The 26,889-nt window shown below is 38.6% G+C and overlaps 1 protein-coding gene across 2 annotated transcripts in view; it reads left to right on the top strand.

The window, feature by feature from the left end:
- PIWIL4 (piwi like RNA-mediated gene silencing 4) overlaps positions 1-26,263 on the top strand; it is a 51,912-nt gene extending 25,649 nt beyond the window's left edge. For both annotated transcript variants that reach the window (XM_035265232.3, XM_035265231.3), the window contains 11 exons: positions 107-224; positions 3,045-3,156; positions 8,083-8,267; positions 10,304-10,376; positions 13,477-13,677; positions 14,586-14,689; positions 21,150-21,220; positions 22,908-23,061; positions 24,632-24,751; positions 24,863-25,010; positions 25,723-26,263. In XM_035265232.3, the coding sequence (XP_035121123.3) occupies positions 107-224; positions 3,045-3,156; positions 8,083-8,267; positions 10,304-10,376; positions 13,477-13,677; positions 14,586-14,689; positions 21,150-21,220; positions 22,908-23,061; positions 24,632-24,751; positions 24,863-25,010; positions 25,723-25,839 (1,403 nt within the window). In that variant the 3' untranslated portion in view covers positions 25,840-26,263. The remainder of the gene's footprint in view (positions 1-106; positions 225-3,044; positions 3,157-8,082; positions 8,268-10,303; positions 10,377-13,476; positions 13,678-14,585; positions 14,690-21,149; positions 21,221-22,907; positions 23,062-24,631; positions 24,752-24,862; positions 25,011-25,722) is intronic.
- The last annotated feature ends 626 nt before the right edge of the window (positions 26,264-26,889 follow it).

The following is a 26,889-nucleotide window of genomic DNA, read 5'->3' as shown; positions in this document are numbered from 1 at the left end:
TATACAGATGGTGAATGTGTTCAAGCAGTAAGGTTTAAACCAGGCCTGAGATGGACTGAGTTGCTTATGTTCATTTTCTCACTTTATCTTCATTTGCATTTAATAGGGCTGACTGAGCAGGCAACCTCTGATTTTCAGCTGATGAAGGCTGTGGCTGAAAAGACGCGTCTGACTCCTTTGGGCCGGCAGCAGCGCCTGGCCAGGCTTGTGGACAACCTCCAGAGGTACTGGATCACCAGAGGTGAAACCGCTATCGTGGTAGTGGTTTCATAGATATTTTTTTCATGGTTACATTTTAAATTATTTACCTTGGAGATCCCTCTGACTTATGCCGAATTGAGAAGGGTTTCCTGGCTTGTTTCCCTTACAGTGACTGGATTACTCTTCCGGATGCATCTGTCTGCCACCTTTCAGTAGTAATACCACATGGATCCACATGGATTACCACTTGCATCCTGCCTGGGGCCAAATTTTTAGTATTAGGTGGTCTATGTAATGCTGTCGTCCTTGAAGGAAATGTCTCATTCGTATTGGTTCAGAGAAAGGAGCTTTTGAATTGTGCTGTCCACAGCCCTTCATCTGAGTTGTCTCAGGACTAAGGGGTTGAAGGGAGTTGGGAGAGGCCATGCTCAGGAATAGCACTCGCTTTACCTGCACACCCTGCTTTCATCTGTTTTGTACATTGAGGTCTGGATCAGATGTTGAATAAAGAAAAAGGTTATAATCTAAACAACAGCAACAATCTCCAAGCAAACAAAGAAACCTGAAAAACACCCAGGCCCCCAGTAGTCAGAGTCAGGAATGCTCAGCTCTTAAATATAGTGGCCTCAGCAGACTGAAGTTTAGGAAAACCCCACTATGTACCATTTAAATGTGAGATATACCTTTGTGCCATCTGGTTCTGCCCATCTGATTATCAGACGGTGCTTCGGTTCTTTTTTATGAGTTTGCTGTGACATGTGATTGGAAAATTGAGCTTCTCCTTGGTTTTCCTTCCTGACCTCCTAAAACTGAACTACCTAGTGTGGCTGCAAGGCACTCAAAATGCGGCTAGTGACACATCTAGAAATTACAGGTTTTTTTACCTATTGGGTTAAATAACATATATTTAAAACATAATACCACTTGTCACTTTTTTACTTTCTTAAGGTGATTACTGAGAAATTTAAAATTACATATGTAGCTTGCTTTATATTCATATTGGGCTATATCATTGAAGAATGGTTGTTTTTTTAAAAAAAATTGTGCTAACTCATGGAGGATTTGGAAATTTACAGAGCACAAAGAAAGGTGAGAAAAGAGTGTGTGTTTACTCAGTAAATATTTAATAAATAAGTGAATCACAATTGAATTAAGTGTATATTCTTTCAGACTTTTGGAAATGCATATAATCCCATTCTTTAAAAGAGAAATGGTATAATACTGTACATCGTGTTTTGTAACTTGGTCTTTTCACCTCAGGGTTTTTCTCAAACATTTCCGTATGATAAATGTCATCTCTATTACCACGCTAGTAGTTTCACAGGTTTTTGTATTTCATGGATATACTTTACGTCATTTACCCTGGACATCCCTCAGACTTACGCCAAATTGATAAGGGTTTCCTGGTTCATCTCCCTTATAGTGACTATGGATTAATTTTCCTGATGCATCTATCTGCCACCTTTCAGTAATACCACCCACATCTCCCCATTTCTTTACCAATGATGGCCTCAACCATCTCATCTTGGGCAGTTAATATCTGAAGCAAAATAATTAACTCAAGGGAATTAGGGTGACCAGAGAAGACACAACCTGAATAGATGGAAATAGGGAGATGTTGCAGAGACAATGGTGAGAAGTTTGAGCTCCCGTAAAAAATAAGGTGGAGCTTTAATAGGGAAACAAAAGCCTGGGGGTCTCCTCCATGTCCTGCAAATGTCTGGCCTACTGTGCGCTGAGTCCTGTATATGGTTGCCGCTCTTAAGGAGCTTATGGCTCAGTGGAAGTTATCATGTATCATACTCTCATGAGATAAAACATCAACTATGATTAAAGCTTATTAAGTTATAAATGGAAAGTACTAAACAATAGAAAGTAGTGTTAATATTGCTGACATTAATATTCTCCTCATAGGATAGACAGGGTAATAGGAAGACTCCGAATCTTCTGAAGCTTAAATTCTTATGTTCCTTTCTTTTATCATCCTTCCTCGACTCTCAACAAATTCAGATATTCACAAAAGACATCTCCACATCCAGTTGCTCCAAAATATCTCTTTATTAACAACTGTGTTATCAAGAATGATAATATCTCATAGGTTTGGAGCACATGCCACGTGCCAGGGACCGTAGTAAACACTTTCTGTGTATTATCATATTTCATCTTTCTATCAACCCTATGAAATAGGTACTTTTTTTTTTCTTTTTTGAGACAAGTCTTGCTCTGTTGCCCAGCAGTGGTGTTACCTCAGCTCACGGCAGCCTCTGCCTCCTGGGTTCAAGTCCCAGGTTCAAGCAATTCTCCTGCCTCAGCCTCCTGAATAGCTGGGATTATAGGTGCATGTCACCACACCAGGCTAATTTTTGTATTTTTAGTAGAGATGGGGTATCACCATGTTGGTCAGACTGGTCTCAAACTCCTGACCTCATGATGCACCTGCCTTGGCCTCCCAAAGTACTGGGATTAAAGGTGTGAGCCACTGTGCCTAGCCTTAAGTAGGTACTTTTATTATCCTTACATTTTGCCAGTAAGGAAACCAAGGCCTTAAAGATTAATAGTTTGCTCAAGGTCATATATTATTAAATGTTGGAGCTAGGAGTTAAACCCAGGTCTGTCTGGCTCAAAAGCTTATTTTTCTAACCACTGTATTCCCACTGGAATCCTTTTCTCATTCCTGAACATCCCAAATGAGCACAGTTGTCCCATAAGTCTTTTAAGCATGGAAAATAAGTGGTGAGCAGAATTCGAATCCAGGAATCCTGAAGACACAGAAAATCAGCCCCTGAATAATTCAGTAAGTATAATTATCTCACTTTAATGATTTAAAATAACTCTTTCAACAGGAACACCAATGCTCGTTTTGAACTAGAGACCTGGGGACTGCATTTTGGAAGCCAGATATCTCTGACTGGCCGGGTTGTGCCTTCAGAAAAAATATTAATGCAAGACCACATAGTAAGTGCTGTGATTTTATTTTCATTTAAAAGTATTTACTCGAATATGTGTAAGTTTGTGGATCAGCCAGAGTGGCTTGAGAACTTATAGTACTTGCTTTCTCCACGGCCATGTATTTCCATCTCTTTATCTTAAGACTTCAGATCCCCTGTGGTTTCCTTTTCAATCTGAACTTCCTTGCATGGACTTAGCGGCATCCAGTAGACATGATTTAGGTTAGTCAGAAGACAGTATTTCAAATTATTGCCATTTAAACATACCCATCTTCTGTTGGGTGGTGCATTGCTCTTTAAAAAAGCCATCGTCACTAGGTATTGACAAAATGTATCATAAAATGATAAGAGCTATTTATGACAAACCTACAGCCAATATCATACTGAATGGGCAAAAACTGGAAGAATTCCCTTTGAAATCAGGCACTAGACAAGGATGCCCTCTCTCACCACTCCTATTCAATATAGTATTGGAAGTTCTAGCCAGAGCAGTCAGGCAAGAAAAAGAAATAAAGGATACTCAATTAGGAAAGGAGGAAGTCAAACTGTCTCTATTTGCAGATGACATGATCGTATATTTAGAAGATCCCATCATCTCAGCCCAAAATCTCCTCAAACTGATAAGCAACTTCAGCAAAGTCTCAGGATACAAAATCAATGTACAAAAACCACAAGCATTCCTATACACCAGTAACAGACAAACAGAGAGCCAAATCAAGAGTGAGCTCCCATTCACAATAGCTACAAAGAGAATAAAATACCTAGGAACACAACTAACAAAGGATGTAAAGGACCTTTTCAAGGAAAACTACAAACCACTGCTCAACGAAATAAAAGAGGACACAAACAGATGGAAAAACATTCCATGTTCATTGTTAGGGAGAGTCAATATCGTGAAAATGGCTATACTGCCCAAAGTAATTTATAGATTCAATGCTATCCCCATCAAGCTACCAATGACCTTCTTCACAGAACTGGAAAAAAACACTGTAAAATTCATATAGAATCACAATAGAGCCCACATAGCCAAGAGAGTCCTAAGCAAAAAGAACAAAGCCAGAGGCATCACACTGCCAGACTTCAAACTATACTACAAGGCTACAGTAATCAAAACAGCATAGTACTGGTACCAAAACAGAGACATAGACCAATGGAACAGTGCAGAGGCCTCAGAAACAACACCACACATCTACAACCATCTGATCTTTAACAAACCTGACAAAAATAACCAATGGGGAAAGAACCCCATGTTTAATAAATGGTGTTGGGAAAACTGGCTAGCAATGTGCAGAAAGCAGAAACCACACCCCTTCCTGTCACCTTACACTAAATTTAACTCCAGATGGATTTAAACATAAAACCTAACACCACAAAAACCCTAGAAGAAAACATAGGCAAAACCATTCAGGACATAGGCATAGGCAAGGACTTCATGACTAAAACACCAAAAGCATTGGCAACAAAGGTCAAGATAGACAAATGGGATCTAATTAAAATTCAAAGCTTCTGTACAGCAAAAGAAATAATCATTAGAGAGAACTGGCAACCAACAGAATGGGAAAATATTTTTGCAGTCTACCCATCTGACAAAGGGCTAATATCCAGAATCTACAAAGAATTAAAACAGATATACAAGGAAAAAACAAACAACCCCATTCAAAAGTGGGCAAAAGATATGAACAGACACTTTTCAAAAGAAGACATATATGAGGCCATAAAACATGAAAAAATGCACATCGTCGCTGGTCATTAGAGAGATGCAAATCAAAACCACATTGAGATACTATCCCATGTCAGTTAGAATGGTGATCATTAAAAAATCTGGAGACAACAGATGCTGGAGAGGATGTGGAGAAATAGGAATACTCTTACACAGTTTGTGGGAATGTAAATAGTTCAACCATTGTGGAAGACAATGTGGCGATTTCTCAAGGATCTAGAAATAGAAATTCCATTTGACCCAGCAATCCATTACTGGGTATATAACCAAAGAACTATAAATCCTTTTACTAAAAAGACATGCACGCATATTTTCATTGCAGCCCTGTGTACAATAGCAAAGACATGGAACCAACCCAAATGCCCATAATGATAGACTGGACAAAGAAAATGTGGCACATATACACCATGGAATACTATGCAGCCATAAAAAACAATGAGTTTGTGTCCTTTGTAGGGACTTGGATGAATCTGGAAACTATCATTCTCAGCAAACTGACACAAGAACAGAAAACCAAACACCGCATGTTCTCACTCATAGGCGGGTGTTGAACAATGAGAACACGTGGACTCAGGGAGAGGAGCATTACACACTGAGGGCAGTTGGGGGGGTTGGGGGGGACAGTGGGGGGTGGGGAGGGATAACATGGGGAGAAATACCAGACATAGTCAAAAGAGGACTAGAGACAGCAAGCCACCTGGTTATGTATGCACCTATGCAACAACCCTGCATGATCTGCACATGTACTCCAGAACCTAAAGTAAAATTTTTTAAAAAGCCGTAGTCATCTGAGGAACTTCTATTAACTGGTGAACATTAGTTCTAATAGACTGTTTTCTGATGCCAACCCTGGACTTTTAGTTGCCATGTCAGTTGTGTATGTCAACCTTTCAAAATAAAATACTGCTCAATGAGCATAAAAATCAAGAACTATGCTCAGAACCCAGCCCCAGACATGGTAGTTGGGGAGACAGGCATTCTGAAACCTGAAGAGACAAATCATTACCACTTGCAGACTTCTCTTGAAGAAATGAAACTATTAGTATTTCGTGCAAAAATTATAATTATCTTTCTACCCTCTCCCTCAGTTTTGCCCACTTTAAAAAACCAGTTGCACTTCTTTTCATTTTTAAAGGCACTCTTCTTTCCTTTATTTGATGTAATAAACCAGTATGCCTAACTGATCTAACTGAGCAATGGATGTATCATGTTGGTGAATAGGTGGATTCTTTTTTCTTTTTCTTTTTTTTTGAGAAAGGTCTTGTTCTGTTGCCCAGGCTGGAGCATAGTGGCATGATCACAGCTCATTGCAGCCTTAACTTCCTAGGCTCAAGTGATCCTGCCACCTCGGCCTCCCAAGAAGCTGGGACTATAGGTGTGTGCCACCACACCCAGCTAATTTTTGTATCTTTTTGTAGAAACTGGGTCTCCATATGTTGCTCAGGCTGGTCTTGAACTCCTGGGCTCAAGTCATCCTCCCACCTCAGCATTTCAAAGTGCTAAGATTACAGACGTGAGCCACCGTGCCTGGCCTCATCATTTCTTTACAATAATCTATCCAAGTAACAAAAACTCTCATTGGAGAAGCTGAGGAAGTATTTTTCACATAAAACAAAACAAAACTTTATTGTAAAGTACTAAAATGTAGACCCCCATTAGGGTCTCGGTGAGAGGTCAGTAAAGAGAAGCTCAGTTTCAGATCCACATGTGAAGGACTTAGGTACTTAAAATGATCCATCTCATAATCTCTATAAGTAAAATTGTATTTCCCAAAGCCTTCCTTATTTATTTATTTATTTGTGTTTTTTAGTGTAGAAACTGATGTCCACAGGAGAAAGGGCATTGAAACCAGTGAACTCATGCACTGGAGGTAGCAGGTGGCTAAGATGACAATGTCATCAACTTCTTGGCCCATTCTGCATTTCTGAAATTAGGTCCTAGGAACTGAATGCTCAAAGGTCTCAGGGTACATTGTCCTGGGTGTCCTCCCAGCCCCATAAGACAACAGCAAGAAGAAGTGTTGTGGGTAGAAGGACTACAGCTCTTCTCATGCTGGCTCTCATGGACAGGAATGCACCTTGGCTCCAGGGAGAGCCATTGATGGAGAGCTAGCCTTTCCCCTTTGTTCTCAGACTGAGGTTGACTCCTGGAGCTGAATCCAGCCCAGCCACCTAGTGGAAGGCATCAGGAGGATGGCTGATGGTTGGAAGTCAGAGAAGTCTGAGTGCTTGATCTCAAGTGTCCTGGCTCCCATGTCAGGACACCAGCATTCTAAGCCTGTCACTCCTGCCAACTGGTTTCATAATTTCTCTCAGCCACAACTTTCTAGTCTGTAAAACAAGAGGATTGGGATGGTTCTTAAATATTAATGTACATGAGAATCACCTGGGGGACATGTTAACATGCAGATTCTGATTCAGTGGGTCTGGGGTTGTACCCAGGACTCTACATTTCTAACTGGCTTCTAGGTGATGCTCATGCTGCTGATCAAGTAGCACTTGACAGCACTTCAAGTAGCAGGGGATTTGCATACAGTGTGGTCCCTTTTAATTCTAACAGTGGATCTTCCCCACTTGCTATGCCAAAGGCATCATTTGATTACAGTCTGGAAATAGAAGCAGAGGTCTGGAAACCAGGCTAACGTTTCCCCTCTTCAGTGCAGGAAACCTGTTTCTCCTGGTCACATGAGAGATCTTTTGAGAGTGAGAAAGGAGGCTGCATCCTGGCTTCATCTTTGCTTCTAGGCGTACCTATTCCTAGCTTAATATATAATCTTAACTGTTCCTTAGAATGTGTTAGATTTAGTATGATGACCTAGAGTATCAATAATCAGCACTATCTGAGATATTTAGATGCTTAAAGTAAAAGATAAAACTATACAGGCAAACAGCATAGATACTCAGAGCTAGAAGGGAACCTCAGAGAGCTTTGAAATAGACACCATTCTCTGCACACCGTGGAGAATCATGAGATTAAAGGAACCTCTCAAGGTTCTGCCAGTGCCTGGAAGACCTGGGATGATGCCCATGCTTCCGCTCCCAGAAAGCATATGTATTCTGTTCATATATGCAGTGCCTGCATCTGTGTTTTAAGACTGAATAGCAAACTGTGTTAAACAGTTTTGACAAATGTTGGCCATCTTCATACTGTCTTTTATTTAGTTGCTCTCTGAATAAATTTGTTCAATCCTTTCATGATCATTATTTTTCTCAGTGTCAACCTGTGTCTGCTGCTGATTGGTCCAAGGATATTCGAACTTGCAAGATTTTGAGTGCACAGTCTTTGAATACCTGGTTGATTTTATGCAGTGACAGAACTGAATATGTTGCCAACAGCTTTCTGAACTGCTTGAGAAAAGTTGGAGATTCCATGGGATTTAATGTGGACTACCCCAAAATGTGAGAATACATTGAATTTTCTTCCTATATTAATTTGGTTTGGTTAGAAGGTAGGGAATAATGGCAGATATATCAACAAAGGCTTCTTTATCTCAGTACAGTTTCCCAATGTAAAGCGCCAAGAGAAAATAGTAAGTAGTTAGATTTTGTAACGACTAAACTTTCATCAAGTTAAAATATATTTTCTGTTGGTCTTTGTAAAACCTGTACACGGTTCTTAAGCAGCAGTGTCATTCCTTTAAAGCTTGTCAGTACTAGTTGGCACATACATTTTTGGTAAGTCCATATATTGTCTTCTCAACTGTGTTTCTTTCAGATCAGTTTTTTATATCAGTTACTTAATAGCAAATGGACATTAAAAAATAAAAGTTGCATGCCCTGACTTTTACGTGATAGATTTTATGCTTTAAATTTTAATGGAAAAATAGATCTCAAATAAGCTTCTCTGATGGTTACTATAGCATACTATTAGTCATTCAGAGAGTTTTCTGGTAAGACTAAGGTCAACCATTTATTCATAGAATGTTTATTGAATGCTAATATGTGTAGATATTATGCCAGTTGCTGGGGATGGGAAAGATAAATAAGCTGTTTTTCATTTAGTAAGAGATACATATACAATCACACTGAAAAGGAAATACTGTTTTGCTTTGGAAAAGCCATAAAGTTGGCCATGCCTCACTTTACTGAACCTGATATGCTTAGAAAAGAGGAACACATACTTATTTTTCTTTGTTATAGTGGAGATGCAAATGTCCTAATTGGCACAAGAGGAAGTTATTCTTTAAACACATAGTTACTAATTAATTACATCAGCAGTGCAAGTATTAATCCTAAAATCTCATTTAACACTGTTGTTTAGAACTCTCCTCTTATCAAATCTGTTAACAAATGGCCTGGTTTGCATTTCACCTCCTCTACTTTCTCTTAACCCATGACCTAATAAAGCAGGAAAAGATTATGAAAGAAGCCACAGTCCACAGACCCTGGGCTGATATCTCAGGCTCTTTCTCACATGAATTCTGGAACAAGCCCATTGCTATGTTCTGTCCTTGGCCTGTTTTATTTAAAAGCTAATATTTCATTTCAAGCGTCTTCTTTCCATAAAGTATCCATTTACCTAGCTAGATTTATAGGCATAGCTTCTCTTTTCTAAAATATTCACCTGATGATTTTAGAATGCATGGACTATAAGTACAGCAGAGTCGGAGTGCAAAAGTTTGAATTGGATGACTCAGGACCATTTAATTGCTGAGATGGGGCTGCCAGCCAGTCATATAGGTCTGTTAGAATATGCATTCAGGGAGTTGGTGATCCTGCCACCTTCTGGGAGAGTTTTAAAAGGCCACTGGGGACAGTTCACTCATATACACGTAAAAGAGGCTGATTCTACATAAAGAAACTAGTTTTATAAATTCCTGTGTGTGTGAGAATTACTTCTGGAGCTTCTGGCCCCTAACATAATGTAAGCACAGAACAGATGATTAATTGTTAAGTACTTGTGCACTGATTAAGGTTAGACATTCCAGACTCCAGAAAAGCAACCACTAAGGAAAATAAATATATTTTTGTCTGAATCATGCAAATTAGCTGAATATCTTGGTCTCATTAACTTGATGTTTTCTAAAACATTCGTTTTTAGATTCCCACAGCAATTCACTCTTACAGAAATCTTAATCTTAGTTGAGTTTGAACCCTCTTTCCAACACTTGATACTATGAGACTTGGGATTTCAAAAGTTCACTTTCAATCCAATTTTTAACATTATAATTATTGATTGCAGGAATTCTGTACAATTGAGAAAATCTTATTTTCTACCAAACCATTTTTTACACTGTAAAAATCATTGCTAAATGTTTTTATATTTTTCATTGAAAGAAAGTTTTAGACTCAAAAGGTTTCTATTTTTCTCTAATAATTTTTTCCTAAGATTGCTAGTCTGTTATGAAAATCTATTTATATTTCTGATGCCATACAATGATTATGTGCTACGAAGAAGGAAATTATATAGCTTCAAAATTAATCTTTTTATGTAGCATAAAAGTACAAGAAAATCCAGCTGCATTTGTTAGAGCTGTACAGCACCATGTTGATCCTGATGTTCAGTTGGTAAGTATAGGATAGTTTTTGAACTCCTTTAATCTATAATTTTAGTTCTGCTTTATATCTACAGTCTGAGCATACCCTTCCATGATATATCTGCAGATTGCCATGCATTATCCCAAAGTACCCAAGAAAGTATTAATCTTAGTATTTTGATCAATATTTTATTTCCATTCCACATTTCTAATGTTAATTTTAAATTTTAAACACAGTACTTCTTGTTAACACCATATCATCCACTTGGATGTCTGCATATTATCCAACTCATTGAGGTCTTTTCTTTAAGATATAAGATAAACTGACTCCCATCTTATCTCATGAATGCTGATATCCAGTATTTTCTATATTTCAGGGTATTCTTGGTTAGGTTTTTGCAAGTGGCCTATGGCCCCAAATTCCTGCTTCCTCTGAATTCTTCCCATCTTCTGTACGTCTCAGTAAGGACCACTTCCTCCTGCACTGCATCACCTGCCAGGACATCCACAGTTGCCTCATTTCCCAAAGGGCATGTGTGTATAGTGGTCTTTGCAGACTGTTTGGGGCCAAGGCATGATTACATCACATCCTGACTTTCCAGACAAGTTAGAATTGACATCCTTGTTCTTAAAAATCTTTCAACGCTTCCTATTTCCTGGGAATGTTTACTCTTCTACCAAGCCTCAGCACCCCCGGGCTGTTGCAGGGCTTTTCCTGTCCTTTCCATCTACCCTTCCCACCTCCGTGGCCAACTCAGCCCAACTTCCAGCATTCTTGTTTATATCTCATGCAAACTAATTGAACTAACTAGCTAAGTGCTATCTCTTTGCTTCTCTTTTAGTGAGTTTCTCTTTTACCCTAAAGGATCTTATATGAAACAGAGAATTCTTACCCTAAGAGCATTTATTTTTTTTACTTAAATAAAATCAAACTTACAAAAAAGTGACAAGAATAGTACAAACAACTCTCTCATACACCCTTCACCCCGAATCCCAAATTATTAACATTTGATCATATTTGCCTTATTATGTTTTTGCTGAGCCATTTGAGAGTAAGTTCCAGGCATGATGCTCCAGTGCCCTTGACTATTTCAGTGCATATTTTCTGTAAACAAGGTCTCTGTCCTACAGAAGCATATCACAGTCATCAAAATTAAGCCGTTTTCTTCATTTGTGTCAATAGTGACACATTTGTGTCAATAGTGACCTCTGCAGGAAAAGGCTCTAATGTCCTGCACTTACTTGTCCAGTCTCTTCAGTCTCTTCTTCAGTCTAGAACAGCCCTTTAGTTTTCTTTGACTCTGATGACCTTCCAATTTTGAGAGTACAGACTAGTTATTTTGTATAACATTCCCTCAATTTGGTTTTGTCTGATGTCTCCTCATGATGAAATTCAGGTTATGCACTTTGACAAGAGTAGCACAGCAATGGTCCTATATTCTGAGTGCATCCTACCCTGTGGCACTCCATTGATCACCGTGATGTCTGCCAGATTTCTCCAATGTAAAGTTCAGTTTCATCAGTTGCATCTGTGCATATATAGATATTTTGAGACTATATAAATAATCCTGTTTCTCATCAAACTTTTACCCATTTATCTTAGCATCTATTATAATTCTTGCCTTAATCTATCATTATTATGATGGTTGAAAAATGATGGTTTTCCACTCCATCAGTCCTTCTACATTTATTAGGTGGCACAGGAAGAGCTTTCTCTTCTCCCCATTTATTTGTTTCTTTATATCTGCATAGACTCATAGATCCCTATTTTATTATAGTTCATTACTCTTATTATTTATTTTGATGCTCATCATATTGTACCTGATTTTGCCAGTGGGAAAATCACATCAAGCAGGCTTGATGTGTCTCCGTCTTTCTTGGAACACTTTCTTATTTTCTGGCAAAATAAGATATTCCAGGTTCATCTTACAGTGTTGCTTCCCAGTCCTGGAATCAGATATCTTTCCCAGGAGTCCTGATTCCTTTTAGGAAAGAATAGTATTTAGACACAAAAATTTGGGGCACTTGATGTGCTTATTTGCTACTGGGGTGTTGCTGTCCCCAGGCTTTCTCAACAGGCATAACTAGGAAATGTATGTTGCATGGCTCCTGTTATCCCCCACATACCTGCTTACTCATCCATCACCTGGTGTGGAACCTGCCTCACTTGGCTCCCATCTTCTCTCAGCCCATTGGGCCACTGCCATGTTCTACCACTTTCCTTGCTTGGAGCCAAACTCATAGATCAGAAGGAAGGTGCTAAGAGCCTTTTGCTAATAATTTAAAAATATTTTTCTTCATTTTATATAATTAAGTGTAAATAATTTTAGCCTTTGACATTATGACTTTAAACAATTCTATAGGTGGAAAAATTACTTTGTTTTATTCTGCTAATTATGACCATGCATATCGTTTCTACAATTTGGAGGCTTTTGAAAGTGGAGAATAAAAGATGGGAAAGAGGCAGAGGTAGGCCCTTCAGTGTGGAAAGGATCAGATAAGAAGTAGGAGTAGTGACAGAGACAGGTGAGATAAAAAATGCTGGGGGATTTGACACTTCTCTATCCTTATTTTCCCTCCCCTTATATCCGTAGTCTCAGCTTCCAGTTTTTAAAAAAGTGTGTTTGTTTCCTTTATTTGGTTATCATGTACCTAATGGGAAAGGCGCCCTAGTTTAAGCTAATTCTCAACTTCACTTATCTTCAGGTGGGGTCAGGGAGGGACCAGTGGGAATGAGAACTCAAAAACCACAGGAAAGGACCACTGCAAAGTTGGGGGTGACAGAGTTGAGGTATATGGAGAAGGAACTCTCTGAGAAGAGAATTTGAGGGAACTGACAGAATCAAATCAGGAGAGAAACAAGGAGAAAGGAAAAGTGAAAGGAGATGGGGAGGAGTGGAGTAGGGCTTCGCAGATAGAATGGCTAATGATAAGGTATTTTGAGTGGCATTTATTAATTCACCAGTGGTTTAATGGCCATGTAAGGTAACTGTAGGCATGTTAGTATTGCTTCTTGGGAACTTAGGGGCAAAAGATGTTTGGAGAATAATTCATGAATTCGTTTCTTTAAAAAGCAACTTCTTGGCAGAAGTAAATTAATTTCTCAAATCTTTTGCTGTTTTTGCTTTCAGGTAATGTGCATTCTGCCTTCTAATCAGAAGACCTATTATGATTCCATTAAAAAATATTTGACCCTAGACTGCCCAGTCCCAAGCCAATGTGTGCTTGCTCGGACCTTGAATAAACAGGGCATGATGATGAGTATCGCCACCAAGATCGCCATGCAGATGACCTGCAAACTCGGAGGCGAACTGTGGGCCGTGGAAATACCTGTGAGGACCCTGTCACATTTTTTCTTTTCATAATAAATTAATTTTTAAAATTAAAGTAGGAGATGTTATCACATGATCCCAGACTTATTTGGTTTGCTAGTTTGTTGAGCCTCTACCCTGGGTCTGGCACTCCACAAGCCATTGTGAATCTCCAAAAGAGGCTCCATGCTTCTCAGGAGCTTCAGTTAAGCTGCTAACTCAGCACAGGGACCTGATTTGAAGCCTCTCAGCTGCTATTTTAAAATCTGTGTTCCATTGTCTCCACATTTACCTGCTTTCAGCAGGGTGCTAACTCTTAGAATAGCCTTGCACCCTGGATGGGGCCTCCCCAGAGCTTGGGGAGATGGCATAGCCTGTGATCTGAACCTCCAAACTGTGGTACTAAGAAAATCCTCTTCTCCTCCCTGAACTGTAGTCACCATGGGAGTAAGCAAGGAGAATGAGAAGCGAGGTACTCTTGCCCATTCCTTACATGTCCACAACCAGGATGAATGCGGTTACCTTCAGCTTCCCTCTCTCCCACTCCCCACAAAGGTGCATAGCCAAGGGAGGATTCCTTGGAGATCTGAAGAATGGAGAATGGAATTCCTCTTCAGATTCCTCCAAACCAGAGGCGAGTGATAAATACACTGACCACAGTCCCAGAATCTCTTTAGTCACTGGCTATCTTGGACAATAGTGAGTCTCTTAAGATAAGTGTGCATCATATTCTCCTGCCATCTTTAAGTCTCTCTCATTTCTGGCTTAATAATAAATAAAATAAAACCTCATCTAGATCTTTATCTTCCTTATACATAGCTTAACTTTAAGAATTCAGTAACATTATTTTAAAAATAACGTCCTGTTAAACCATTGTTAGGGGAAATGATACCTCATCCGATTAAATCATGACAAATTTAATTTTATAGTTAAAGTCCCTGATGGTGGTCGGTATTGATGTCTGTAAAGACGCACTTAGCAAGGACGTGATGGTTGTTGGATGCGTGGCCAGTGTTAACCCCGGAATCACCAGGTACTGCTAAAACTACCTGAACACACTCTTCATTTAGTTAGACTATTAACTGTGGTTTCACTGAAGAATGTAACAGCAAGGAATATTTTGTATTATTCACTCATTTTAAACACCAACACTTGTGTTCATAAATTACACTTGCATATAAAATGTGATAATATTGGAGTACTATGTAGCCTCATTAAAAAACCTTTTATATATTCATTAGGGTGAGCTATTACTCATCTTCCCCAAATGATAGATATGCACAAATTCTGAACATTTCCACCCATGTTAAATACTCAATATATACTTCTTGTTGCTATGATTATTAATATTCACAGGCATTGGTTGTGGCTGTTGTTCACACAGCTCATAAAAACAAGCAAAATCAGGGATAATGCCTTAAACATTGGCTAAGAGTACTCATTAAATTATGGTTCTTAGAATTGTTTCAATCTTTGAAACTGAACAATGTGTTTTGAAGCTACAGCAGCCCTGTGCAAAGTGTTTTCTTTTTGGCTTAAGCCATTTTATTTATTCCCGTTAAATTCTTGGTCAGGTATATATATTTTGGATTGTGGGAAACAGAAAAAAGAACACCATAATAATATCCTGCTTGTATGCCTATGACTTCATTCCAGATTGTATGAGATGCTTATTTATGCCATATCATTAATCAAGTTGATAAAGGACTTTCACTTTTTTCTTTGTACATCCAAAATTTATTTTGATATAGGGAGTGAAGTAGGGATCCACTTTAGTTTTTTTCTCAAATGATCGCCATTTATCAGAAAGTTTATTATAATTTTTATCAGCTTTTTTGAGGTATAACTGATGCATAAATTATATGTCTTTTGAGTGTACAGTGTGATGTTTTGATATATGTATACATTGTGAAATAATTACCACAGTCAAACTAACATTTTCATTACCTCACAGTTACCACTTGTGTGTGTGTTTGTGTGTGTGTGTGGTGAGACTAAAGATTACTCTCAGCAAATTTCAGCTATACTGTAGTGCATGATAATTAACTGTACTCAACGTGCTGTACATTAAGTGTCCAAAACATATTCATCTTGTCACTGAAATTTTGTACCCTTTGAACATCCAATCTCCCCACCCTCTGCCCCCAATAATTATCTTCTATTCTTTATTTCTATGAGTTTGACTTTTTTTTTTTTTTTTGCTTTTTTTTTTCTTTTGAGACAGTCTCACTTGGTTGCCAGGATGGAGTGCAATGACATGATCTCAGCTCAATGCAACCTCCACCTCTTGGGTTCAAGTGATTCTCCTGCCTCAGCCTCCTGAGTGGCTGGGACTACAGGCATGCACCACCAGACCCAGCTAATTTTTGTATGTTTACTCTAGAGATGGGGTGTCACCATACTGGCCATGCTGTTCTCAAACTGCTGACCTCATGATCTACCCACCTCAGCCTCCCAAAGTGCTGGGATCACAGACATGAGCCACCACACCTGGCCGAGTTTGACATTTTTAGATTCCACATTTAAGTGACCATACCGTATTTGTCCTTTTGTGTCTGGCTTATTTTACTTAATATAATGTCCTCTAGGTTTATTCATGTCATTGCAAATGGCAGGATTTTCTTCTTTTTTTAAGGCTGAATAGTATTCTGGGGGTGGGGGTGTGTGTGTGCATGTGCACCTCACAATTTCTTTATCCAGTCATCCATCAGTGGTCACAGGTTGATTCTATATCTTAGCTACTGAACATGGAATTGCAGATATCTGACATACTGATTTCCTTTCCTCTGGATATATAGACACAGTGTGATTGCTGGATCACATAGTAGTTCTATTTGAAATTTTTTGAGGAACTTTTTTTAGTGTTTTCCATAATGGTTATGCTAATTTACATTCCCACCAACAATGTATAAAGGTTCCTGTTTTTCTACATTCTCTCTAACACTTATCTTCTGACTTTTTGGTCACAGCCATCCTAAAGATGTGAGGTGATATCTTGTGGTTTTGATTTGCATTTCCTTGATAATTAGTGATGTTGAGCACCTTTTCATGTATCTGTTGACCATTTGTATGTCATCTTTGGAAAAATGTATATTTAATTAGAGTATTTTTTTTTCCTATTGAATTGTATGAGTTCTTTATATATTTTGGATAACATCCCTTTATCAGATACATAATTTGTAAATATTTTTCCGATTTTGTAAGTTGCTTTTCATCTGTTGTTTCCTTTGCTCTTCAGGAACTTTTATTATTTTTGTTGTATTTTTGGTGTCTCATATTCAGAAATCATTGCCAAGACCAATGTCATGAAGCTTTCATGTTTTCTCCTAGAAGTTTTGCAGTGACAGATCTCTTGAGTCTTTAATCCATTTTGAGTTAATATTTATGTAAGGTATAAGGGTCCAATTTCATTTTTTAACATGTGGATATATAGTTGTTTCAGTACCATTTATTGAAGATACTTTCTTTATCCCATTGTGAATTCTTGGTGTTTTGTCAAAGATTAGTTGATATGTGTGGATTTATTTCTGGGCTTTTAATTCTGTTCCATTTGCCTATGTGTCTGTTTTTATGGCAGTACCATGCTGTTTAGATTATTGTGGCTTTGTAATATAATTTGAAATCAAGAAGTGTAATATATCTAGCTACTGATTTGCATAGGTAGAACCATTCATCCTTACATCCTAGGTATAAATCCCACTTTCTCATGATGTGTGAATATTTATAATGTACTGTTGAATTTGCATTTTAGTATTTTGTTGAGGATTTTTAGAATTATGTTCATCAGGGCTTTCCTTTTTCTTCATGCAGGCATTTATTGTTATACCCTTCCATCCTAAACTGCTTTTGCTGCATCTTTTAAGTTTTAGGATGTTGTGTTTCTATATTTGTATATTACAGTTTTCTTCCTGTTATTGATTCTAGTGCCAATTATGGGAAAAGTATTTTTGATTGGTAGTTTATCTTCAAAACTTTGAATGTATCATCTCACTCTCCTGGCCTATAAGGTTTCTGCTGAGAAATCTTCTGATAGCCTATGATAGAACTATCATGGGATAAGCCACTCTTCTTTCTTCACATTCTCTTCTTTAAAATTTTTTTTTTATTAGACTCTAAGTTCTGGATTACATGTCCAGAACGTGCAGGTTTGATTTTTGACAGTTTGATTGTAATACGTCTTGGTGAATTCTTCTTTGGGTTGAATCTATTTCAGAACCTTTGAGCTACGTGTACTTGGATGTCCCTATCTCTTTCCAGATTGGAGAACTTTTTATCCATTATTGTTTGAAATAAGCTTTCTGCCCATCTCTCTTCTCCTTTTGAAACTTTCATAATGCGAATGTTAGGTCTCTTGATGGTATTCCATAAACTCCATAAGCTTTCTTCATTCCTTTTACTTTTTTCTCCTTTGTGTATTTTTAAATGACCTATCTTCAAACTCACAGAGTCTTCTATTTGATCAAGTCTGCTGTTGATACATTCTATTGCATTTATTTAATTCATTGTGTCCTTCAGCTCCAGAATTTCTGCTTGATTCTTTTTAAATTTCTATTTCTATATTGAAGTTACTGATTTGTTTTATTTTGTTTTGAGACAGAGTTTCACTGTGTCACCAGGCTGGAGTGCAGTGGTGCAATCTTGGCTCACTGCAACCTCTGCCTCCTGGTTCGAGTGATTCTCCCGCCTCAGCCTCCTGAGTGTCTGGAACTACAGGTGCACACCACCATGGTCAGCTAATTTTTGTATTTTTATTAGCGATGTGGTTTCACCATGTTGGCCAGGATTGTCTTGATCTCTTGATCTGGTGATCTGCCTGCCTTGGCCTCCCAAAGTGTTGGGAATACAGGAGTGAACTGCCATACCCAGCCTACATATTTTTTTAATATCATTGAGTTGTCTGTGTTCCCTTGTAGCTTGTTGAGCTTCCTTAAATATGTATTTTGAATCCTTTGTCAGACCATTCACAAATCTCCATCTCTTTGAAGTCATTTACTGGACTATTATTTTTTATTTTATTTTATTATTATTTTTTTTGAGACGGAGTTTCACTCTTGTTACCCAGGCTGGAGTGCAATGGCGCGATCTCGGCTCACCACAACCTCTGCCTCCTGGGTTCAGGCAATTCTCCTGCCTCAGCCTCCTGAGTAGCTGGGATTACAGGCAGGCGCCACCATGTCCAGCTAATTTTTTGTACTTTTAGTAGAGACGGGGTTTCACCATGTCGACCAGGATGGTCTCGATCTCTTGACCTCGTGATCCACCCACCTCAGCCTCCCAAAGTGCTGGGATTACAGGCATAAGCCACTGCGCCCGGCCTTGGACTATTATTTTAATCCTTTGGTTGTGTCATAGTTTCTGATTTTTTTTTTTTTTCTTTTTTTGAGATGGAGTTTTGCTCTTGTCCCTCAGGCTGGAATGCAGTGGTGTGATCTTGGCTCATGGCAACCTCCATCTCCCAGGTTCAAACAATTCTCCTGCTTCAGCCTCCCAAGTAGCTGGGATTACAGGTGCCTGCTACCACACCCAGCTAGTTTTTGTATTTTTAGTAGAGACAGGGTTTTGTCATGTTGGGCTGGTCTTGAACTCCTGACCTCAGGTGATCTGCCTGCCTCGACCTTCCAAAGCGCTAGGATTATAGGTGTGAGACACCACACCTGGCCAATACCTGATTTTTCATGTTTTTGAAGTCTTGCATTGCTGTCTTTGCATTTGAAGTATCAGTCACTTTTTCCAATCTTTATTTGCTATCTTTGGGAGAGAAACACCTTTAACAGTCCAGCTAGGGATTCTGAGACTCTCTTACATGTTTTCTATTCATGTGCCCACTTCACACTTCTGGTTCTCACTTGGTTGGGGGAATCCTTAAAATTGCATGCATTTTCTCAATCCCACAAAGCCAGGCCAGAAGTCAAGAGGCTGTTGTCTATTTTCCCTAGGGCCGTGCCCTGAAATGCTCATTTATGTACCTTCTCCAAATCCTGAAGAGTCAAGCTACCTGTGTGTGTGAAATGCTTGCACTCATCATTTGAACAAATGTGGTTGGGGAGCCAGCCTGGTCAGGGGTGGTGCTGAGATACATGTAGCATTTAGGGTGCTTGTGGGTCAGCTGAGGTGGTCCTTAAGCAAGGTATCCTAAGAAACCCACAGGAGGGCTTCTTTATGAAGCTCAGAGAGGAGTCAGTAGGATTGGCAGCCTTGCTTTTCTACCCCCAGACTCTCCTAATCTCCCAGCTGTGCTGATAATCTTGTTCTTGGTGAGGCAAGAAAAAACTGGGCATCTTAGGGGGTGAGGGAGCTGGGTACTCACTCACCACACTCTAATTTTCACCCTGTTAGAGAAATCATGGGCTGATGTGGTCTCTTGTGGCATTGAGCAGTGCCCTGCCTAGGAGAGGAGCAATGCAGGTAAAGTGAATCTCTTTGTGTTGCCCTCTTTAATGCATCTGATTTTGTACTCCAGTGATGTGATGGAACATCACCATTGGAGTTACTCTCATCCACGGGTAATTGTCAAAAGTGATGCTTCTGAAAGGGAGATGATGGTAGAAAGCTCCTGTTTTCCCACCTTGCTGATATCACTCAGGACTTTCAGACTTCCAATTTGTTGGCAGCATTCCTAATTGTATTCTGTTTTTTTTAAAACAAAATATTTAGAGATGGGATCTTGCTTTGTTGACCAGGCTGGAATACAGTGGCCCTTCACAGATGCAATGATAGCATAATACAGTTTTGAACTCATGGGCTCAAGCAATCCTCCTACCTCAGCCTCCCAAGTAGAAGTGACTATAGGCCATCACACATAGCTGTTTTACTAATATTGCATACATTTAGAGAACTGTAATAATGCTGGGACATACCTAACTTGAAGTCATTATTATCATTGTCCAAGTGCCTTAAGTTAATTAATGGTGGTAGCAAGAGAACTTGTTTCTGAAATATACACAAGTTAATAATGTTAAGATTTCTAATCCAAAAGGATCACCTATAAAAATGAAAGTTTGCGCATCAGAAATCTTTGAATATTTTGATAGTAGGAGCTCTACTGCTAAATTAAGACATTATTTTATAGCCATAATGACCTCTATTTATTACTCTTTATTATATGCCAAGTACTGTGCTAAGTATTTTACATATATTACCTGTTTTAATTTTTACCACAACCCTATGAGGTAGTAACTAACGTGCTTATCTTGTAAATCTCCTTGGTATAGATGAGGAAACTGAGACTTAGGTTCACATAGCAAAGTTACACAGTATATTGACTAGGATTGAAGCTAGACATGGCTGATGCCAACACTATGCTTTAGCTTCTCTTTTCAATAAATTCTTTTTGGGGAAAGGGACTTTTTGATATAATTGTGAACACATAACACGTATGAAATTGAGAACATTGATTTTTACTCATAATGTCTATTTCTTAATTTAGTATTAGTGAATTTTATAATAGAAATTTTGAAGTTGAACTTTACTTATATTTATTTTTTTAACTTTAGGTGGTTTTCCCGCTGTATCCTTCAGAGAACAACCACTGATGTTGCAGATTGCTTAAAAGTTTTCATGACTGGTACTAAAAATATAGCAATGTGGGTGGGCTCCAAGGACCGTTCCTTCAGACCTTAAATCCATGTGCTTATAGAAGCAAACTCTCCACCCCTATCTATGTCAACTGTCACCCAGTTGAAGATCTCCGAAGCTGCATGCTGACTTAGGCCAACAATCAGACTATGTAGCATTTACATTTACATTTGTCTATGTGTGATAACATGAAGCCAAAAAGAAGGAAAATTTGTGGCTGCTGGTTTCCCTAGCAAGCAGTTTGAAGGTCAAAAAAATCCTACACTGGAGGAATTCGAGTTATGACAGAGCAGTGTTAAGTCTAGACCTAGGAAGGAAGCCTGCAGGCCTAGGATAAGGGTGCTAACAGATAAAGTGGCAAAGCAGGAGAAAAAGGGAATGATAGCAGACGAAGAAAGGTACCCTATCCATAGCAGGAGGCAATGCAATGCAAAGACAAATCTAGGGTTTTTATTTATTTACCAGTCCTGGCCTAGGTCTGGCTTTGCTATTTCGTAGCAGCGTGACTTGTGCAAACCCTTCCCTCTCCTGATCTGCATTTTCCCATCTGTAAATTTTGGGATATTGTAAATATTTTTTTCTTAAAAAGTGTATTTGCTGATACATGTAGGTAATGGACTTGCATACATGATTACCTTTTAGCAAACTAAAATGAATTTCTTAAACAATAAACTTTTTTTTTTTTTTGAGATGGAGTTTCCCTCTTGTTACCCAGGCTGGAGTGCAATGGCGCGATCTCGGCTCACTGCAACCTCCGCCTCCTGGGTTCAGGCAATTCTCCTGCCTCAGCCTCCTGAGTACCTGGGATTACAGGCACGCGCCACCGTGCCCAGCTAATTTTTTGTATTTTTAGTAGAGACGGGGTTTCACCATGTTGACCAGGATGGTCTCGATCTCTTGACCTCGTGATCCACCCACCTTGGCCTCCCAAAGTGCTGGTATTACAGGCATGAGCCACCGCGCCCAGCCAACAATAAACTCTTAAAATAACTGTATGATATATACATGAAAATAATTATTGCATTCTATTATTTCCCTCTCACATCAAAACCTGGTCAATTTTTGAGCAGGTAAATTTTTTTAGCAGTTATTAAAGGTTTCTGTTGGGTAGGAGTTCCTCTATGGCCTCTGCTCTTTAGAAGATTCATAGTTATAGTGAGTAGAAATGTTTCCAGAGTTCATCTCCTCAGTGAGAATTGGAATCAGTTGGGTAATTCAATATGAAGATATGTTTTCAGAGAAACAGCAAAGCCATTTCCATAGATTTTCATATTTATTCTCATTAGGAAGATAAACTTATCTAGTTTATATCTATTGAGAGGATTTAAAGACTTGAAGATGCCAAATTAATATTAATTTGATTTTAGGCATTTTCATGTCTATTGCATTAAATTTTAATTTATTGCTTAAATATTAAAATTTTACTAAAGAGATAGGCCAAGTGTAAGAATATGTCATGCCATAGAAACCGTTATGATTACTAGAATAGCAGAGACAGAGTAATGCTCCCTATAGTTATCCATCGTTATATTATTGCAAATATAAACCAAATTATGTATTGCCCTATTTTACAATGGTCTGAAATATAAAACCCATTTAAACATTGCAATATATTAGAATGTTATTTTTTGTTGGCATTAGAAAAGTAATTTTTTTCTTCCACCAAAATTCTGCAGGAGCACTCAACAAATGGTACAAGTACAATCACGATTTGCCAGCACGGATAATTGTGTACCGTGCTGGTGTAGGGGATGGTCAGCTGAAAACCCTTATTGAATATGAAGTCCCACAGCTGCTGATCAGTGTAGCAGAATCCAGCTCAAATGCCAGGTATTAAATTATTGTTCTTTCCTCCACACTCCCAATTATAGCTATTACACACAAGGTATTCAAGCATAGGTTTTTGGGTTTTTTTAATGCAATTAAGTTTTGCTGTGTTTCTGTATCATACCAACAGAGCTCTGTAATTTCCTTCAGATTGTAGGGTAGTTGGGATGGACTAACATAAAAAGCTTTGGGGGCCTTAAGTGGGGGAATCTAGCTGAAGGTATCCTCAGAGCAGCTGACACAGATTCAGCATGAAGCCTGCAGGGCTGCCGGCAGTGAAAATGCTTCATACATATTAATATCACATGGAAGAAAACAAGCTTTCAAATTCGAGGCCCTAATACACACAGAACCAAAGCCTCTGGATTGCAGGCAGCAGTGTGCACATAAGGTCTATGGAAGGTTCTTAAAGGGGTTTGAGTGCCATGAAAGCTGAGCTGCAGATGGAAATCAGACCATCTTAAACACCAGGCATCTTGCTCCACTGTTACATTTCTAGATTCTGTTTCAGTACAAAATTTTCTTCAGTGATTATTTGAAATGGCAAGTGCAAGAAAATATTGGAAATGGGAAACAGAAGAGGACAATAATCTTAAGTCAGCTTCTTAAAATATTTGGAAAGCATCTTATTCTAAGCAGGACACATACCTCTATCGTAGGACTACATCACCATCAATCAAAGGGTCACAGCCACAAGTCACAAAGGAGCTAAGTCTTGACCTCAGTCAGTTATTGTTAGAGTGGAGGAGAAGCCTGCAGCTTTATCCCACCTGTTAGGGCCAAAATACCTCCTTCGCTCCTCTCTGATGTCAGGTACATATGTTTATTAAGAATCACAGGTAAGCAATTTAGGGATGCAGGAGTAAATTTTAGCAGCTGACAGTGCTAAGGAGTTACTTTTCTTGCATTATAACCTCAACTTTTAATATTTCAGTACTGAAAACATTTGTAATAAATTTTAATTAATTATAATGCTTAAAATGAAACTCCAGTGTTTCCTTTCATCATAGCGAATACTAGGATTTCGCCTTGGCTTTACCAAATACAATAATACTTCACCATTCAGCATTTGGCCAGAATGTGTATTTGGTCTATCCATCCATCCACCCAGGCATGAGTTTTGGGTAATACAGAAGGGATAACTAAAGGAATTGGAAGGACTTTTATTTCTTCCTCTGGTAATTGGAAATAAAATTGAGAGGAAGAGTGAAGGGGAAAATAGGATGAGACACTAATGACACACACACATCTTGTCTCCATGGATAATTCTGGAAAATCTTTCTGAAAAGTGCCAGTTGACATTCAGCATTCCTTCCTGACCCCTTGAGTATAAACCAGGCAAATGACTTGGCATAGCATCCTTTTGCAACAAATATGGACAAGCCCTAATTTTTAAAATTGAATCTATAGGAAGGAGGGATTGTGAGTAATTTTTATTTTCTTTGTTTTGCAGTGTTTTTCACATGGAATTTTTATTTATTTAATTTTTTTAATTACACAAAAATAGAAAGCTGCATAGATTAGATTGAGTTCCTTTCTTTTCATATTTTGCCTCTCTAATTTTAATCTTAAGACTGTCAGTGATTGTGGTCAGGAAGAAGTGCATGCCACGATTCTTTACTGAAATGAACCGCACTGTACAGAACCCCCCACTTGGCACTATTGTGGATTCAGAAGCAACACGTCATAAGTGGCAAGTACCATTGGAAAATCAATTTTTAACAAAACATTCATTGTGTGCAGTTTATATTTGACTTTATTTAGTTTGCCTTCTTTCCCACATTCATTCCATTTTCCCCCTCAGGTATGACTTTTATCTGATCAGTCAGGTGGCTGGTCGGGGAACTGTTAGTCCTACCTACTATAATGTCATCTATGATGACAACAGCTTGAAGCCTGACCACATGCAGAGACTTACATTCAAATTGTGCCACCTGTACTACAACTGGCCGGTGAGTGAAAGCTGTTTACTTAATGTAAATAAGATACTCAAGAGTCCCACCTAAGAATTGTCATACGCTTCATCTTTGTATCCCTAGATATAGTACAATTCTTGGTATTTCACAAAGGAAGAATGAATGAGTGAATCACTTCTTGAGTCCACAGTGGGAGGCACCAGTCTGTCATAGAAACAAAATAACAATAATTATTATAATATATTAATAGTTATAGTTTCTAGAGGACTTTGTTATATATATTATCTTATGCAAACCTAGGAGGAAATCAGTGTATTGTTATTTACATGTTACAGATGAAGTTGAAGCCAACTCAGATGTGCCAGGTGGGGAAGTGTTAAGAGGCATGGGTCTGCCCTTTGTTCCTGTGCATTAGGCCAAGAGCTGTTCCCAAAGGCCAAGGCCAGCATTTGCACGGAGCTCCTCCAAGGAGTTTCAAACTTGAGATCACAGGAAAAAGACTAGCCCGAAGTGTGATGGCTCCCTGCTCCCAGCACCATGAAGCCAAAGTGACTTTTCACTCCATCCTCCCCAGTGAGCTTCAGTTCCCAGTGAGTTAGGTTACCTTTTGTTGGTTGAGGTTAGTTATTGTTTACCCAGAAGCCCATTCTGTTGTCTGTGTAACCAGTAGATGAAATAAAATGAAAAAAAATTACTTTGAAGAACATGGTATTCTCTTAATTATTATCAATACTTTTTTTCTCCTCAGGGCTTAATCAGTGTCCCAGCACCATGTCAGTATGCCCACAAGCTGACCTTTCTGGTGGCACAAAGCATTCATAAAGAACCCAGTTTGGAATTAGCCAACTTTCTCTTCTACCTGTGATGGCATAAACCACTGGCATCACTAGATAAAGAATTCCAGAAGAAATTGGTATACTTTGTGCAAATCTGCCGCAAGCTCTAGGCTGTAACTGGGGAAAAAGATTGAACTTCGTTTTCATGTCTGTGAAAAAAAGAAAAACTTAATCTGAAACAGTTTAAAGAAATGTGTGTTATTATGTTTTTAAAGAGTTATATGCTTGGGGTAAATTCTCATTGTCACGTATGGAATTTATATACCATCATCTATAAAGAATTCTACAGAGTTAAATATCTTAAGTTAAACACTTAAAGAAGTGTTTGCATGATATTTTGATGATAGATAAACAGTCTAATTCCAACCCCAAATTTTGCTGAGGTTTTCTTAACGTTCTAGAGCATTTTGTAGAGTGGTTTAAATAGTTGTTAGAAAATAAAGTTCAGAGCATCACATGTGTTTGTTGTTATTTGAATTTTACACTGACATCATATGGGAAGCTCATAATTTAAGTATTTTTAGCAAAACCTCTCACCCAGTAGAGTACATCACCAACAGTCTGAGTTCTGTTTCAAAAATTGAGCTGATCACTTGCTCTCGTGATGGGACCTTATTTCACTTAACAGCAGCCCCTCTCAGGGATGACCTTGCTTCCTATTCACTGATAAAACAGAAGCTATCAGAAAGCAACTTTCGTAAGCCTCTGTTATCTCTATCTTCACCTAACAGCATCTGTACCCACAGACTCTGCCTGCTCTTTATTATGAATGCAGTGTGTCTGTGCTCCTATAAGGCTCTCCGCCTCTGTACTCAATCTCATTCCTCTGACCTAAGAAGGATGCTGCTCTAGCAGTTCTTCCCTCTTCTTTCCACATCATCAGTTTTCCTCTTCACTACTGGATCGTTCTCATTGGCATTATAAATATGCTGTTATTTCTCTTATCTTAGAAGCCATTTCCTCTAGCTTCCACCCCATTGCTTTGCTCTTCTTTACAGAAAAACATCCCCAAAGAAGAGTCTGTGCTTGATGTATCCAATTCTGTACTCCAATCAAAATTTTACCACAACTGCTACAGC

This window comes from Callithrix jacchus, chromosome 10 (assembly GCF_049354715.1).
Source record: "Callithrix jacchus isolate 240 chromosome 10, calJac240_pri, whole genome shotgun sequence".
In the NCBI taxonomy this organism is placed as follows: Eukaryota; Metazoa; Chordata; class Mammalia; order Primates; family Cebidae; genus Callithrix; species Callithrix jacchus.
This window is presented reverse-complemented; position numbering and strand designations above follow the sequence as displayed.